Source organism: Zeus faber (genome assembly GCF_960531495.2).
Source record: "Zeus faber genome assembly, chromosome: 7".
Classification (NCBI taxonomy): domain Eukaryota; kingdom Metazoa; phylum Chordata; class Actinopteri; order Zeiformes; family Zeidae; genus Zeus; species Zeus faber.
The window spans coordinates 10736950-10754608 of NC_137203.1; the positions used below are offsets into that span (position 1 = coordinate 10736950).

The 17659-nt window shown below is 44.3% G+C and overlaps 1 protein-coding gene across 1 annotated transcript in view; it reads left to right on the forward strand.

The window, feature by feature from the left end:
* Positions 1–17659, forward strand: part of commd10 (COMM domain containing 10) — a 56124-nt gene that overhangs the window by 4682 nt on the left and 33783 nt on the right. The window contains exon 5 of the mRNA XM_080003455.1: positions 1226–1336. Within this exon, the coding sequence (XP_079859581.1) occupies positions 1226–1336 (111 nt within the window). The remainder of the gene's footprint in view (positions 1–1225; positions 1337–17659) is intronic.

Genomic DNA, 17659 nt, shown 5'->3' on the forward strand with positions numbered 1-17659 from the left:
ACATAGAACAACTTCCTACGTTGCAGTCGGAATTGTATTGGTGGTCTGAAATGACAGCCATGCATCCTCAATTATCCAGTAAATAAAAATACAAAATACCAATTTTTAAGATTAAGATAGCAAATAAACATTATAATTGTTATATCCACGTTCTTGCAAATCAATAGGGACAGCCTCAGGGTTTTAGGAGTTTATCCTCATTCACCTGTTGTCTCATGCACTGGAAGCATCCAGCGTCTATAATTCACACACGGTTTATTATTATGGTTCTTTCTCTGCATCATAAAATGCTTAACGGCCTCTCTACACTCTGTGCTCTATATTTTATCACTCTGCAACACCTGACTGATGAGCTGGACCTCAGTGAATCAGCCAGACAATAAATCAGTAAAGTTGGTTAAAAAAAACAACAAAAAAAAAAAAACAAGTACAAGCTAGGGTTAGCGTCTATCTTTTTTTTTTTTTTTTTTTTTTTTTTTTTTTTTTTCCCCCCTCCCCTCCCCCATACATTTCCCATTTTAGATGTGGGAGTAGAATTTCTCATTTTCTTTTCCAATAGCTCCTTCTCTTTGCACTGAAATGTGTGCCTGGGCGGTTGGTGCTGGGCTCAGTTCAAGTAGTTTTCTGGTATAAATTTATGTTCGGCCAGGTCTGCAATACGAATCACTAGTTGTGATTTATTGCTGCATTCTTCACAATCCATCTTATTCTTGAGCGCTGTGCCTTACAGCGTGACTAATTGATATTGGTTTACTAACTTTCTTAACAATTTGTTGTTGCTTTGGCCTATTTCCATTGTATAGTGTATTAAAGCGCCTATTCATTTTTTTATTTTGTTTTGTGCATATATTTGTAGGTAGATATTTGTTCCACTGGCACAATCTGTTTTATGCAGATTTTTGCAAATGCATTTTTGAGGCCCCCAAGTAACAATTTCCGTCCCCGTTGAAGGCATAACAGGGGTTGTTAGACACGATCGCAATTTTGTTTTTTAGAATAGGTTGAGCAAGGAGATAGACAGATTTTGATTTCCACAGCTATGGAGCTGTGTGGTGCATAACTTAATGTACAAAACAAGGTGTGTGTGTGTGTGTGTGTGTGTGTGTGTGTGTGTGTGTGTGTGTGTGTGTGTGTGTGTGTGTGTGTGTGTGTGTGTGTGTGTGTGTGTGTGTGTGTGTGTGTGTGTGTGTGTGTGTGTGTGTGTGTCCGTGCATACGTGTTCTAGCTTGAAAATGTAGGCTGGCAGTTGAACCTGCAGATGGCCCAGTCCAGCCAAGCCAAACTGAAGACTCCCAGTGCGGTGCTGCAGCTGGGGCTTCGCAGTGAAGACTCTGAGGTATGTCTAACACACACAAGCACAGATACTATACGCAAATGCACAAGAATACACATGCCTCACGTCCTCCGCCTTGACCGTTCTTTCATACAAATGCATATATCATACAGGAAATACATGGAAACCCTCATTTTCATAATTCTAAACTGATAACGAGTCAGTGCTGATGTCACTTTGAGGGAACCTCTTTATCGCTATATCATCCTCCCCCTCTCTTTCAGTCTGTCATTTCTTTGCCTCAAGATGCTAATCCCACCGGGGTCTTTTAACGTGGCCATACATCTGGGTCCAGAGGGAGCTTGTTATCCAGGGCCCCGAGAGTCTCTTTATCCTCTGTAGAGTTTGCCACGGCAGAGACGGCGTTGAACCGCGTGCATTTATAGGAGCTTGTAGTTTAACGAGCACTTCACTGCGTCCATTTACTCATGTTAATTGCTACTTATGAGGCTCGCTGAATTGTTTTTCACGTACAGGGATAGGCCGAGGCTCTTTCTATAGGTCACTTCTTTAAATGCTTACAACCGTACAATACATTTATTTTTATTTTGCATAATGATAATAATAGTACCGTAATGAAAAAAAAACGTTCAATCCTTGTTTGTGGCTTTATGGATTCTTATACTGCTTTCACATATGAACTCTGGACAATGTCCAGATAATCAGGTCTGGACATTGTCCGGAGTTGCCCTTTCACACATGTAGAACACAACAGGAGATTGTTCGTGTCCGTGTTTACACGACCTGGAATTACTCAGATTGGTTAAGACGAGGGGCGGGGCCTGGGTAGAGTGTGCAGGAGGCGTGAAGGAGGCGTTTTAGCACACCCAGGATGGCAGACGAGACTACAGACTTTGCCGTTGATACTTAATGAATTTGGACATAATATAAAAGAAAGAGTGGGAAGGAATATAAAGGAAGCAGAAAGGAGTACGAAGCAGCTATGCTCCGTGCACAAAGATAAACAACTGGCGCATTATGGAGACGTCATCAGCATGCAGCACGCTCGCTCGCTGTGAATGCTCTGGACAATTAACCGCTCTGTTCACACGTACCGCTCAAGCGGAAGTTATGCAGACTTTTTACTATGGTGCTGGCTGGGTAAAGTCTGGTTAATGTTCGGTCCAAATGATTCGGACATTTGCATTCACACATACAGCTCCTCCATGTAATGTCCAGATAAGGTTGCCGTGCATGTGTGAAAGCAGCTTGATTCTTCTTGATTTCTAGTACAATCTTCCAGACTGCATTGCACTGTTTCCGTTCATTTGTGTTCTCTTGAGTTGATTTGGGCACTAGTTAGCTAATGCAGCCCCAGTATGTCAATAGCCAGGTCCTCGTGGGCCCGCCGCTCTTATTTCTATCCGGTCTGTTGGGGAATCGATTGTTCTGTAGCTTTAGCCATACAATCAAGGGCTTTGGAAGCTAAAAGTCTAGTATTTCAATCAAATGTCTTTAAATGTTTAAAGTATATGGGGTGTGAATGAAACAGGCAAATGTTTAGCAACACAGAATTATAGCTTTCTAATAAAACTGATTATTGAACTGATAATCATGTTTCAGCCATCAGAGTTGGACTGACACATTTTGGTTAGAAAAGTAAATGTTTTGCTTTGATAAAATCTATTTGTTAGTTTTGCTCAGGGACTCTGTATTCTACCTCTAAGGCTTGTTGACCCTGTTCCTTTCTGATTTATGCTATCGTTTAAACACCTTGGTTTGGGAGTGAAGTAGCAGGTGATAAAATGAACAACAGCAGAACTGAATACTAGCTGTAGACAACAGAAAAACACCTCTTCTTGTGATATTATCTCATTTGAACCTGCCAAACAAATTTGAAAAGTAGTCTACGCAATTTTGTCCGTGCTTGTACCGAGCCGATGGCTCCGCTTTTACAGATTTGATCAGAAAATGGTGGCGCTGGTTATTCTCCCAGGCCTGTTCCCCTTAGCCGGTCTCTAAATGCCGGGCTGTCTTCTGTGCTCTCTGTTCTATCCCCAGAGAACTGCTGCTCAAAGACAGAATAAAACCCCAGGATGATGTATGGAAATGGCGTCAATCGTTAAATGTAGGGCTCGAGCTAGAGGAAAAGGAATATAAAAATACATACAGTGGGGCAAAAAAGTATTTAGTCAGCCACCAATTGTGCAAGTTCTCCCACTTAAAAAGATGAGAGAGGCCTGTTATTTTCATCAGAGGTATACCTCAACTATGAGAGACAAAATGAGGAAAAAAAATCCAGAAAATCACATTGTCTGATTTTTAAAGAATTTATCTGCAAATTATGTATTAAGTATTTGGTCAATAACAAAAGTTCATCTCAATACTTTGTTATATACCCTTTGTTTGCAATGACAGAGGTCAAACGTTTTCTGTAAGTCTTCACAAGGTTTTCACACACTGTTGCTGGTATTTTGGCCCATTCCTCCATGCAGATCTCCTCTAGAGCAGTGATGTTTGGGGCTGTCGCTTGGCAACACGGACTTTCAACTCTCTCCAAAGATTTTCTATGGGGTTGAGATCTGGAGACTGGCTAGGCCACTCCAGGACCTTGAAATGCTTCTTACGAAGCCTCTCCTTCGTTGCCCGGGCGGTGTGTTTGGGATCATTGTCGTGCTGAAAGACCCAGCCACGTTTCATCTTCAATGCCCTTGCTGATGGAAGGAGGTTTTCACTCAAAATCTCACGATACATGGCCCCAATCATTCTTTTCTTAACACAGATCAGTCGTCCTGGTCCCTTTGCAGAAAAACAGCCCCAAAGCATGATGTTTCCACCCCCATGCTTCACAGTAAGTATGGTGTTCTTTGGATGCAACTCAGCTTTCTTTCTCCTCCAAACACGACAAGTTGCGTTTTTACCAAAAAGTTATATTTTGGTTTCATCTGACATTCTCCCAATCCTCTTCTGGATCATCCAAATGCTCTCTAGCAAACTTCAGACGGGTCTGGACATGTACTGGCTTAAGCAGGGGGACACGTCTGGCACTGCAGGATTTGAGTAGTAGTGTGTTACTGATGGTAGCCTTTGTTACTTTGGTCCCAGCTCTCTACAGGTCATTCACTAGGTCCCCCCGTGTGGTTCTGGGATGTTTGCTCACCGTTCTTGTGATCATTTTGACCCCACGGGGTGAGATCTTGCGTGGAGCCCCAGATCGAGGGAGATTATCAGTGGTCTGGTATGTCTTCCATTTTCTAATAATTGCTCCCACAGTTGATTTCTTCACAACAAGCTGCTTACCTATTGCAGAGTCGGTCTTCCCAGCCTGGTGCAGGTCTACAATTTTGTTTCTGGTGTCCTTTGACAGCTCTTTGGTCTTGGCCATAGTGGAGTTTGGAGTGTGACTGTTTGAGGTTGTGGACAGGTGTCTTTTATACTGATAACGAGTTCAAACAGGTGCCATTAATACAGGTAATGAGTGGAGGACAGAGGAGCCTCTTGAAGAAAAAGTTACAGGTCTGTGAAAGCCAGAAATCTTGCTTGTTTGTAGGTGACCAAATACTTATTTTACAGAGGAATTTACCAATTAATTCATTAAAAATCCTACAATGTGATTTCCTGGATTCTTTCCCCCCCATTCTGTCTCTCATAGTCGAAGTGTACATATGATGAAAATTACAGGCCTCTCTCATCTTTTTAAGTGGGAGAACTTGCACAATTGGTGGCTGACGAAATACTTTTTTGCCCCACTGTATAGCCACTACTATAATTTCTGTTTTTTCACAATGAGAGAGAGAGAGAGAGAGAGAGAGAGAGAGAGAGAGAGAGAGAGAGAGAGAGAGAGAGAGAGAGAGAGAGAGAGAGAGAGAGAGAGAGAGAGAGAGAGAGAGAGAGAGAGAGAGAGAGAGAGAGAGAGAGAGAGAGAGAGAGAGAGAGAGAGAGAGAGATATAAATAAATCCGCTTATGAGAAATCTCTGGTGGGTGGAGACAGCCGGGGGGTCTGATGGGAGACTGGTGAATAGTTCAGGAGCCACAGATCACCAGCATGCTCACCGAGCAGCACAAAGGCACAGTTCCTCTGCCGAACACCAGGGGGCGCTGTTGTATCATAGTAAGAGCGAGCGATTCGTTGCAAATCTCAGAAAGATGCAAGAAAAGGAAATTATGCATTGTGAAACTTGCACAGAGAGCTTTTTTGTTGTTGTTTTTGTTTTTACTTCCGTTTGAGTTGGCTGATTAGAGTTTCCTGTCCTTAAGTTTGTTTCCTGCCAAAGTCCCAATGAGAAGTATGCTCGCTTGTCTGTGGATGTCAAAACAATGTGACGACTGGGAAGTAAATAAATTGGTAATGGCAATGAGAATCAGGCGTGAGTGTCAGGATAATTATACCACTAATTCAGAACAGAGCAGCTCCTTCAGTTTGCAGGCTAGGAGAAGCAAAGACGGGGGAAAATGGAAGTGATGGGACGCAGGGCGGAGGAGTGGAGGGTGATGAGGGGGAGCAGCGGGAGGAAAAGAGGGGATGAAAGAGAGGTGAGGGCACAGGCAGAGAAGAGGAGAGTGAGGGTGAGGGACAAGCAGAGGAGGCTGTGCACAAACGTGGAAGGCCACGGAGGAATCAAATGGGGGGGGGGGGGGGGGGGTGGAGAATGTAAAAGAGAGGTAGAGCGATTGAGGGAGCAGCCATCTGTGTTATTGATCGAGTGGAACCCAAGCTGGGGGGATTGGGGGGTGGGTGCTGTCCCTCCCTAGCTGCCTCCTGCTTCATTAGCACCATCCCCAAGGAGGAGGAGAAGGGGGAGGAGAAACAGAACGGTTCATATCTCATTCCTTAAACAAAACGGTGAATGTGCACGCCCTCACGCCGCCATGCGTCCCACATTCGCCCATTCACACACTCATTTGTACTTCGGCGGCGGTGGCGCTCAGTCGAGAGCAGTCGAGCGTTCGGTGTCTTGCTCAAGGACGCTTGGACGTGCTGCCAGGAGGAGCCGGGGGCATCGATCCAGGGACCCTCTGATTACCAGACGACTCGCCCTACCTCCTGAGCCTATCTGTACCAGCAAAAAAAAAACACTGAATTTTCAAGTCATAATAATACTGTTTTTCATCCACTCAATATATAAGGTGTGCTTGCTCATCCATGGCAGCTGCTTCTCTGCTCAAATTAAATTTCCATTGATTTCAATGTTCTCGGTTGCTGTTCAATAGGAGCGTTTCGCCGCATGTTGCGTTTTCCATCTCGCGGCAGGTGAAATAATGTCTGCAATACCTCAGCACACGGGCCAGCAGAGATATCCCGCACCCCGCCCATTAATGTTCCGAGCGTGACCCATATTTTACCGTCGGCAGGCGAAGTGAGACACGCCCGCCTGGAGAATGACGATATGCAACATGCGCCTCATTCATTATAGATGTGTTATGGATTGGTATGGAAGCCGTCACCCAGAGCAGACCTAAGCCTCGCGTCCCATCGGATGGAGTGCTGCGGCGGCGTGGAGCGCGGTCCCCCTCGCCGCGCATAAAGAGCTCCACCTCTGGGGCAGCATGAAGGCTTCTGGCTTCTGTCCTATCTGGAAGGAGGAAAGCTGAGCAATGCAGGAAACCAGGCTAAAACTAAATTTCGAATGAAAGAAATATTTGAATGGAGTAAATTCTTCTGGTAAAAGGTTAATGTTTACTTAAAACAAAACAAACATTATATTACAATTTTATTTTGAATTTTAGTATAAACAATATGAAAACAAGTTATTACTGTAATATTATAGGTTCTCAGGCTTAAGATTATGGGTTGTTTCTTTTGGGTTTTTTTTTTTTTGCAGCGAGGAGAGAGAGGGAGGAAAGTTTGGACGAAGATGCTGCGAAAAAATGGAATGAGAATCAAGAGCAAATGCTAATAAGGAACAAAAGAAGAGGAGGAGGAGGAAGATGAAAGGCAGGAAAACATACAAAGGAAAAAGGGAACAAAAAGGGAGGTGAAAAGCAGAGGGGGGGGAAAAAAACAAAACAAGGCAGCGCACACTTGGTACAGACTTCTGCAGTGGCGCTGGTGAGTGGCGTTGTGAGATGAAAGAGTGATGGAAAGCGCGGTGGCGGTGACGGTACACACGGAAGTGCATGGGAAGTGGTGGAGGTAGTGGTCCTCATTTCTTCAAGTGTATGCATTAGTGGGGCGGTCGCGGTACCATCTGCTTCCAAAACGCACTCGCATGCTCGGCGCGAGGTCCGCTGTTTGTCCTGCGGGCCCGGCGAAATCAGCTCGCATCAATTTCAAAGCGCGGCACCCAGAGAGCCATCTGTAGCCGCGTTCAGGAAAGAAAATCTACCCTTGTCATTTCAAATGTTCTCTACACATTCCGGTATTCTATATACGCTGAATAATTTACCCGGTGAAGATCATTTTGCGGTCCAAAAATGTTTTGGACCTATTGTGCAAGCTCTTCACACGGGCTGCTCGATTTTTTCTCGTCCTTATTCTGTGTCCGAATGGTCACCGTGTTTAATCTTCCCTGTTGTTTTTGGTTCTGCACTGACCTTAATTGTGACTTCACCCAACGTACAAAATGAACGGCTTGTTTTTCTATCTCCCCCGCCTTCACATGCCCTACCGTCGCCAGCGCGGCGCATCGATAACCGTTTAGGGTCAGGGTCGCTTTCGCCACATCCTTTCCATTTGGTTTCACCAACTTCGCAGCAACACTGCGGAACGTCCAAAAACGAGCTCGACGAGCTGGTAGGGAATGGATTCCATTCATCTCCGTTTCTGTCGCCTGCATTTTCTCAAGCCAGAACCTGAATAGCGCGGCGGTTCACTGCAGGGTCGCATACCGTTCACATTTACAGGCAATTTAAAGTGTTTGATTGCCCAAACCTGCTTGTTTTAATATGGCTGTCTCATACATCAGCCGTGAGACGACATCCTGCAGAGTTTGCATTTAAAGTGGAAATCCATAACAGGACAAACATAAGGCAAATACATTGTATAAAGTATCAGCCAAAAAAAAAAACCTAAGTATCAAACATGGGATTTTTTTTTTAACCAAGTAATCTCACCGATTACCACTTTAATGTTTAGTAATACATGTGGTTGTCCTTGATAGTTTATGTGAAATGTGTGTTAAAGAAACGCACCACCTTGGACTTCCTTGAGGTGATACCCTTCCTGATAAAGGCAGTTTGCCGGCTATCTGGTATTGTATCATTCCTCCGCCCTGAATATATGTTTTATAGTTGCCTCCTCTCTCGGGGGGGGACGACGACGACGACGACAACGAGGAGAAAGCTCGGTACGAACATGCTTGTCTAACTTCCTCCCTCGTGCTCCAACTGTCATGAGTGTCTCGTCACGCTCGCCGTGCAGTCTGATGTGCTTTTCCAGCCTACTGTACTCCTGCACGCACGCCACGAATGAGAGCACCGGGGCCCGAGCAGCCTCGGCCATCTGGTGAGACAGATAGCGCTCTTTCTCCCCTGACCCCCACACCCCTCCCTCCCTCTTTCTTCTATATCCTTCTTTCTTTTCCATCTCTCTCTCTTTCTCTCTTATCCCCGTTTTTCTACCCCAGCCGTTTGTTGCTCTGTCCCTATACTCTCCATGGCGTTTCCCTTTTTTTTTTTTTTTTTTTTTTTAATTCCCACGCAAGCCCGCACTCAGGTGTCGCTTTGATAAGTCTGAAAGTTAAAATCCTCCGACAGTCTGGATCGCTCTCTCTCACACCCTCGCCCTCTCTCTCTCTCACGCTCTTTTCCCACGTCCTCTCCCCTCCACTGTCTCTCTTAAACTGTAACCGCCTCGCTCTCTCTCTCACTCTCGCTCGCTGGCTCGCTCTCTGCGTGTCCTTTTTTTTTTTTTTTTTGCTCCCTTCATCTTCTTTGTCTCCATCCTCTTTCTGCCTTACAGAATTAGAATGAGCCGTCACTCTGCCGGGCCACGGGATGCTGACATTCATAATGTAGCACATCCCTTTCCAGACAGACACTGCGGAGTTCACTATTTATCGTAGACATGTTATTGCCGCAGAGGCTCAAGATAATAGCCTGGTGAGCTAATGTACCTTTAGTAATGCTGGCCCCCGAACTTCAAAGGACATTTTGAACTGATGAGTCCAGATAAACTAAGGCTTGAAGAGATCTTGGCCACAACCAAAGTGTTTTAGGTTTAAAAAAAAAAAAAAAGTTGATTTATTAAAGCAGAAATTTTTGTTTAAAACAAGAATCACATCTGCGCTTCCTGTGATCTAAGACAATTTAATCAAAAGGTTTCCACTCTTATAGAGTAAGACCCAAGCCTGTCTTGAAGAGTTTACAGTCTCCCATCGTTTATAACTCTCTTCATAGCACAGCCTCGCCGAACACTTTACCAATGAGAAACGTACTGCTCCGCTGCAGCTACTCAGCGTGCTTATACGCAACCTTAAAAACATCTTAAATTTTCCTTTTTGCAAACTGGACCTTCACAATATTGAAATTTCTTTTATGTTGCATGTTTTTATTAAATGGTCGCGAAACATGCATTTCATCAGCTTTTTCAGGGAATTATTGACCCTTTTGCACTTCTGAAAATCAACTCTTTTGGCTACATCAATGCTACTGTAAGAGACTAGAAACAGGAAGTTGTGCTCCTTCATTCCCCCCCATTACAGTGACAAGTGCTTTGGAACTACTGCAAAATTTGCAAAAAGTAGTTTCAAATAAAATGTGATATTACTGTTATTTAAAACATGTGGATACAAAGACGTGTGACCGTAATGTGAGTTTCCCGTCTTTAATTTGAGTTTCCCCACTTTTTTTTTTTTTTTTTTTTTTAACTGCATTTAGTCACAGTGAGAAGCTGCAGCAGAGCGTTAAGGTTCTCGATAGTAAAGCTTTCGGCAAGGTTGTCCTATGAACAATTATCAATGATGGAAACCAGCCTTCTTATCAGGGTGTGTAAAAACAGAAAACCTATCCTTTAACATTATTAGTTAGGACTACTGTACTTGCTGTACTGTAAAATAAATCTGTGTTTTATTCAATTCAAACTCCCAATTGTAAGAGTACCTGCCAATCTGATAACCAGATTTTACCACAATAGTGACTGAATTAACTAGAAAAGCTCTGCGTCCTCTCTATAGATCCCCAAAATAAACATGTCACCAGACTCTTTACTCTTTCCTTTACTTGTGAGTTATGCATGAGATAAACTTCCATTACGGTCCCGATTTCCATGTCAAGTGGTGCCCAGCCAGCGGTGACTTATGAGCCGACTAGTTCTGGTTTGTGAAAACCTGCTTGTTGTCTTTTTTTTTTTTCTTTTTTTTTTTCTTCTTGTTATCAAAGCCTCAGACATAAAGGGCCTCTCATCTTGCGAGTCTAATTTATTTTCTCTGTTGTGGCTTTCAGCAGCAGTGCAGTAATCACAGAGGAACGGATGCACTTTGTTTGAAAACACATGTGCACACAGAGACGCACATGCTCGCACAGCCACACACACACACACACACACACACACACACACACACACGTGCACACAAGCCAACCTTATTTACTTAAGACTCAGTTTAAAAAATGCAATTAAACATCCGTTTTCGACTGGGGTGAGGAGACGCTCTGATCAGCGCCTCCCTCACCATGCCTCCTCGCTCCCCCTGCTGGGCATCAATCACGCGCATTGGGCCAAAACTTTGTCACAAAGCAAAAACCCTACTCAAAGGTTACTTTAAGCCTTGTTCTTTTTTTTTTTTTTTTCTCCTCCTCCTCCTCCTCCTCCTGAGCTCCCTACAAACAACCTTTTACATTGTATATCTGACCCTTTTAATGTATCGTTGGAGGGATTACACGACCATATCGGCATATTGGAGCGCTCCAATGTGAACGCGGCTGCAGTCAAATCCCTCGCGGCGCGCCACCCACCAGCCACGCAGCACAAAGGCCGTTCTGTCTCAATCCCTACTTGCCTTGCTCTACAAGTCCCTAGACACTTTTTTTTCTTTTTTGTTGTTTGTGCACCCATCTTTTTGAGGGTCTCTCCCTCACTCTTGCTTTCTCTCACTGTCTCTCTCCCTCCCCTCCCTCTCCCGCTCCCTCTTCCCCGGGTGATTTGTTATTCCCCCGTAGGGCCGAGATCCCATTCAGTGAGGGCCCATTGTTCAGCTCTTATCCATTCCAGAGGATGGGCCCCAGGAGGCGAAATGCTTGGCTGTTGGTGCCCTCTCTCTCTCTCTCTCCCGCTCTCTGCCACTTGTCTCTGCCTTTCTCCTCTGCCCTCTCTCTCTCTCTCTCTTCCCCCCTCGCTCCTCCGTCGATCGCCTCCTCCACTCCCCATTCTTTGCCACGCAATGATGTCATGGCTTTCATTTTCTCCATGGATATTCATTGATTCTCTGTCGTTCTCCCGCTACCGTCTCTTTCACATGCACTCCGTCTATATCGCTCCCGCAGTTTATCTTTTCCTTTTCTTCCCCCCCTCTTTAAAAAAAAAAAAAAAGATATGTATTTTTATATTTATTTTCCGAGCCTCTTTCTCGGTTCCTTTTTTTCCCCCCCTCTCAATGGACCCCAGGGGATTTAGGGCTTCTCAGATTTTGCACACCCACGCCACATGCTTGGCACCTAGATGGGAAAGTTGTCCGACTGGCAAATGCAACCGCAGCTCCTGTTTTAAATGCCATTGATTTAACATCCCCCCCACCCGCCCCCACCCACTCCTGTGATCTGCTTTTATTTTGCTGTGTGTTCAACATCCTTTTTTTTTTTTTCTCACACCGGATTTTTGAGTTCTCATTAATCCCCTGATAATATGGTACCCCCTTGTAGCAGATGCTTGAATTGTGATGATTTTCAGGTGTGTGAGTGTTTGTGGGTGGATCAGATATTTAGTTTGGGGTCTGGAGAATTGGGGTTTTCTTTTTTTCTTTTTATTTTTTTCTTTTTTTTGTGAAACTCCTCATCTCTTCTCTGAGAACTGCATTTCAGCTGAAACAAAGGACGCTGATTGCAGAGCGGCGTAGCCGAATCACATCCATTCATTCTGGTGCTGGTGGGCTGACGGAGGGAAAGAAAATACAACGAAAAAAAAGCCTTTACTTCTCGGTAAACAGGAAATGTTTTTTATTATTCCCAACATATTTTCTTTCTCACAGTTCATTCTGCTGGTTAGAGATGGATTATTTTGCTGCGACCTTTTCGTTTTGACAGTCATGCTGCGTTTCAGGTGGATAGTCTGTCGCCTTGGTCCGCTTCTTTCATGCTCTGGTGCAGCGTGATAGTGGCGAAGGAGTCCTATGAAAGCTCTTCTGCTCGCCTTGAAATAATGATTATAGTGGTGCGGGGCTGAGCCATGAACTGCCATTGTCAACAGACTTGCAATGATAGGGCACGGCACGTATCACTTTCTCTTCCTGTTTCGTCAAATTGTCACCCCTGTTTCTACACAGTGCCCGGCGTCTTTGATGCTGACCATTTCCAACGGATACCGTTGAAGGGTGTGCGTGTTTGTCATGGCGTCGTTTCAGGAGTTGTCTTCAGGTCTGCGGACTGACGTGAGTTCGCTCCACAGAACACTGGTGTATAGTGCTAGCACCGTAGCTACCAGTTAACAAAATTCCTCTATTTAAGGCTTGCTATTCATCGCGGCTCGGCAGTCTTTTTCCTCAGTATTTCGGTTGCGCAAACAAATATGAAGCAAATTGGTCGACTCGTACTGTAATTCCGTTTGCCATTGTGACTTAATTTGCGTTTGACATTGTGTCCGGATGTCTGTGTTTAAATTTCGCTCGTCTTGTGTCGCAGCCGAGGCCGACCCGCACTCGGCTTTGTCTTCCGTAAGCCCCACTGTAAACTGAAGTCTTTCTGTCTCCCAGCCCCCTCGTTCTGGGTGCTTCAATCTCACTCTCGCTCTCTCTTGTCGTCCTCCCTCACTCTCTCTCGCTCTCTCTCTTTCTCACACACAACCGCCACCACATACTACCACAGGCATTATGACCCCCCTCCCTCTTCTTGCTGAGATAGAAAGCCACAGTGTCTACATACCATAGGACACAGGCCGGCTGCCTTGGCAATCCTCTAGGACTGCCACATAGTGGAAAAGACAAGTGCTACAGTTATGAATAGCAGCCATCACCCACCCCTGCCCCTTTTCTCACACACACACACACACACACACACACACACACACACACACACACACACACACACACACACACACACACACACACACACACACACACACACACACACACACACACACACCCAACAATCGCACTTTGCCCACGACCCCTCCTTCATTCCTGTGCCAACCCCATACATTAAAATGCATACTGTTCCAGAATGGACCCTTTGGCTGAAGGGGTACATCCCACTCATCCAGAGGAACTTGGCATAGAACTGGTTACTAAGAGCAAGCCTGCACAGCGAGACTTTGGCCAGCTTCGACGCTAATTAACTGCCCCACACATTTAGAAGATTGGGGGATAAGATCTAGTGCCACCACGTTCCCTTGGGGATTTCCCAGAGATTTGTTTATCATACACATTTTGTACAAAGGGGGTGGTCATTTTGGCAGGCTTTGAACAGGGCAGTTAGTCGGATCAAGATTGTTGATGTAGTAGTACCCCATGTTGAGTACATGGACTGCAAACATTTATGCATGGTATAAGTATGACCTACAGTATATCATTGCCGGGTTATTCTCCTTAAATCAATGGTTTTACAGTATTGCATCCTGGAAGCTGGGGGCATTGTTGGAAAGTAGATGTATGACAGAAACTCTGCCAGCAACTCCTGAATATAAAATATAAAAAATATATTAAACACCTTTAAATTGCTTATAAAAAGGAATAAATAGTCCCGAGAGGAATTGTGACATGTAGGAAGATTAAAGTGTTTTATTGTTATTTTTCCTTTTTTCTTTTCGTTGCTTGCGCCCAGCAAACGGGAAGTGCTGAAAGTGTGAAACAAACAACAGAAACAAAGCATATCGTGAGACCGGGACGTTTACTGGATATTTAACATATCAGAGATGTGTTACCCTCAAACTCCATGACCCCTTTTCTTTTTTCCTTTTCTTTCCGTTTGTCTGCTGTCTCAATGGTCCTTTGCACATCGTCTCTCTCTCTCTCTATCTCTCTCTCTCTCTCTCTCTCTCTCTCAATGGCTTCATCTCTCTCTTCTACGTTGCCTCGACACCTGCATCTTCCCCATCTGTACACGCGCATTCCTAACTTACTCACCTATGCCCCCTCACACCCCGCCCCCCTCCCCACTTTTTCCATCTCTGTGTCATTCTTTATCTTCCTCTCTGTTTCCTCCCTCTTAGGCTTATCTCTACCACTGTCTGCCTCTCCTTCTCAGTAAATGGAAAATAGTGGGAATCTATTGGCGGAGTGTTGGCTATTTCTGGCCACGCTTTAGGATGAGTCATTTTGACATTTGAACAGCTCAAATATTATCACTCCGTCAGTTATGAGAAGCCTGTTTTGCATCACCACATTTTCTCCCATTTCCCTTCGACTGGCTTTATCTTGTGATCTCTGCAATCAATCATCTCCTTTCAATATCCATACATCCTTTCTCTCGGTCTCTTTTTTTTCTTTTCCCCTCCCCTTTCTCTCTTTATCTCCATCTAAACGACAGCCAATCTCTCTGGTTCATTTGTCTGAGTGATATTTGGGAGAGACGTCAGGTTGATAGCTATTGCCACTGACACACCGTGACATTTCAACTGCCACATGTGTCTCATGCTAAAAACCATATGTCGCATTTTAATAAGAAGTCATGCTCGTCCGACAATAATGGGGATGTTGAAACCAAGGCTATCTGCCCAAAGTTGCGGGCTACACCCCCTGAGGGCATCATAACAGCCTGCATTGAAATGAATGAATGGAGGCAACAGCATATTACATTGATGAGACCTACCACAAAAACAGCAGTGGCCCGTCAGCTGTTGCTGAACTTGTAGCACGTACTGGATGGGGTCGATGTCGATGTTAAGAGCGCCACCTGTAGGCTCTCTGGTAACCGGTTCCTTTCTCTAGCAGTGGAGGCCAATGATGACGAGAGGATAGAGTACAATTTTGAAAAGGTGAAAACAAACTAATCAAGGTGGAAAGGCACACATGCATATGCTGTATGCATACATACATACATAAGCATGCCATCTCCCACATACTCACACACACCAGAATGAGATGAAATGAAAATAAGAGACGAAGAAAGGACATAAGAAGTTTGCATCTGTCTCTATGTTTCCATTATACACTCACACATCCTATTAGCTTCAAGTCCTAGCTAGTCTGCTTTATAGGATTTTTTTTTCGCAGCTTTGTCAACCATGTCGATTCTCCTGTAGCATGTCTGATGGGAACCAAAGACAGTCCTTTGTTTGTAGGCTGCATGATGAATTATAGATACAGGAAGCTGCTTCAAGATGTCAATTTTTTAGGCTTGGCAGAACACACACAGACTTGAGAATACTTCATGTAGATATGTGCACACACTCAATATGGAGAGATGTGTGTAGCACGCACACACACACACAGACATTGTGTGTAGTGATATTGCTAAATCCCAACAAATGTGCGTGCATCGATAATGCATGCACAAAAGGAGCTGTATGCAAAGATGCATGGCCGTTTCTAGCTTTTTGGGGGCCCTATGCAAAACTTTGTATGGGGGCCCCTATTTTGTGAAACTATGGTGCGGGGATTCCAAATCCTGGCTTGGGAGCATGCATTTAACATTAACGTCATTCATCTGGTGCACTTTAAGAGGAAAAGAGGCTAGAGGTGGAGGGGTTGGAGTTGTTTTTGTTGTATTTGTTGGTGCCACATACAAGTGAACATCAGAAAGCTTGGACCCTAAGGAATCATTTGAGATGCAGCTTGACACTATGTTAATCTTTTCTATCAATTATAAGTATAATAAACATTGAATTTGTAATTGCGTCTGATAAAACGATTAATATTTTGAGTGTAAAGGGGCTTTGAACGTTATACTCATGCCTAATGATGGCCATTCTCATGCTCAGTTGTGTGTGATTAGTTGCTGCACCAACTTGTGGGTTTATACCATTAATTACACATCTTTGGTACACTTTCTAGCCATTTTTGACCACTCGAAAATGGGCCGGGGAAAACGGTCATAAATCCCCCCCAAAAGACCACCTGAAGAGCTCATGACCTTGAAAAACACTTTAGAAAAGCTAATGCTGTGATGCAGTATCAATAACTTTTGAAAATTGGAGATTTTAACGATTGGACGACTGACATGACATTTTCGGAAGATGTTTCAGGAAAAACCCACTTATCTTCAAAGTACATGGACATCCCGTACAGATTATGAATGGTCTAGGTGTCTAGATTCTGGTTCTAGAGTTTCACAAGGCTGTGCTTATCCCAGAGGTCACAATAGGCAATTTTATTCAGTAAGGTCAAGTTTTATTACATTTAAATGTTTACTATGAGGCCACGTGTCATCACACATGAATGCAATTGAGCTCTTTGGATGCATAAGAGTCTCAGCTTTCAGCCACACCTAATCTGTACAATTCCATGACTCTTTAAGTACCACAGTGTGCAGAAATAGGGAAAGGGATAAAAAAAAAAACCCAAGATATTTTCATTGCATGCAGAAAACACTCGGTTTAAGAACCCTGAAGCCAACATACCATAGGTAGCTGATATATGTCAGGCATGGCCGTAAAGGTGAGACGCTTCCGGTTCTAATGAGCCCAATCTCATTCAGATATCTTGATATCAGAGGTCAAGAGAACCGTTTGAAAATAGTCATGCCCATTTGTTTTTGTCAAAAAACTTAGCTGAAGCTTAAAAACTGAGCGTGCGTAAACTCATCAAACACGGACTGCGCCGTTGGAGAGAAAAACAAAAAAGGCTAAAATGGCAGCTTGGGGGCACCCTGGTGGCTTCGGGGCCCTATGCAACCACATAGTCAGCATATAGCTAGAAACGGCCCTGCATATACGCTCTGCACTCTTTAAAACTTCCCCATTGTAAACTCTGTGGACCACACCAATTAAAGTAGTAAGCAATCCTGGAAACCTACTCTGGCTTTGACATAAGCCCCTTTCACGCATGGAATCCATCTGCTGGATAAAGAATATCCGGCAAAGGCAGTGGATAGTCAGCCGACATTGCCTCCTTTACGGAAAAGTTCCGTATGGCGTTGGTTCCTACATAGTTGCCTGTTACGGAAACAGTACATATTGGGTGGGTTTAGTACTTTATGTCCAGTGTAGATGCAATCCTTTGGACAATCTGTCGGCAACAGACGTACAATCTGAATTATATCTCTTCCCGTATTTCTGCCCCTCACTCGGTTCACTCCACTGACGGAGCCGGGACAGAGCCCCCGTCTCCGTACGCAATAACCCTAACCCAATGTTATTAAAT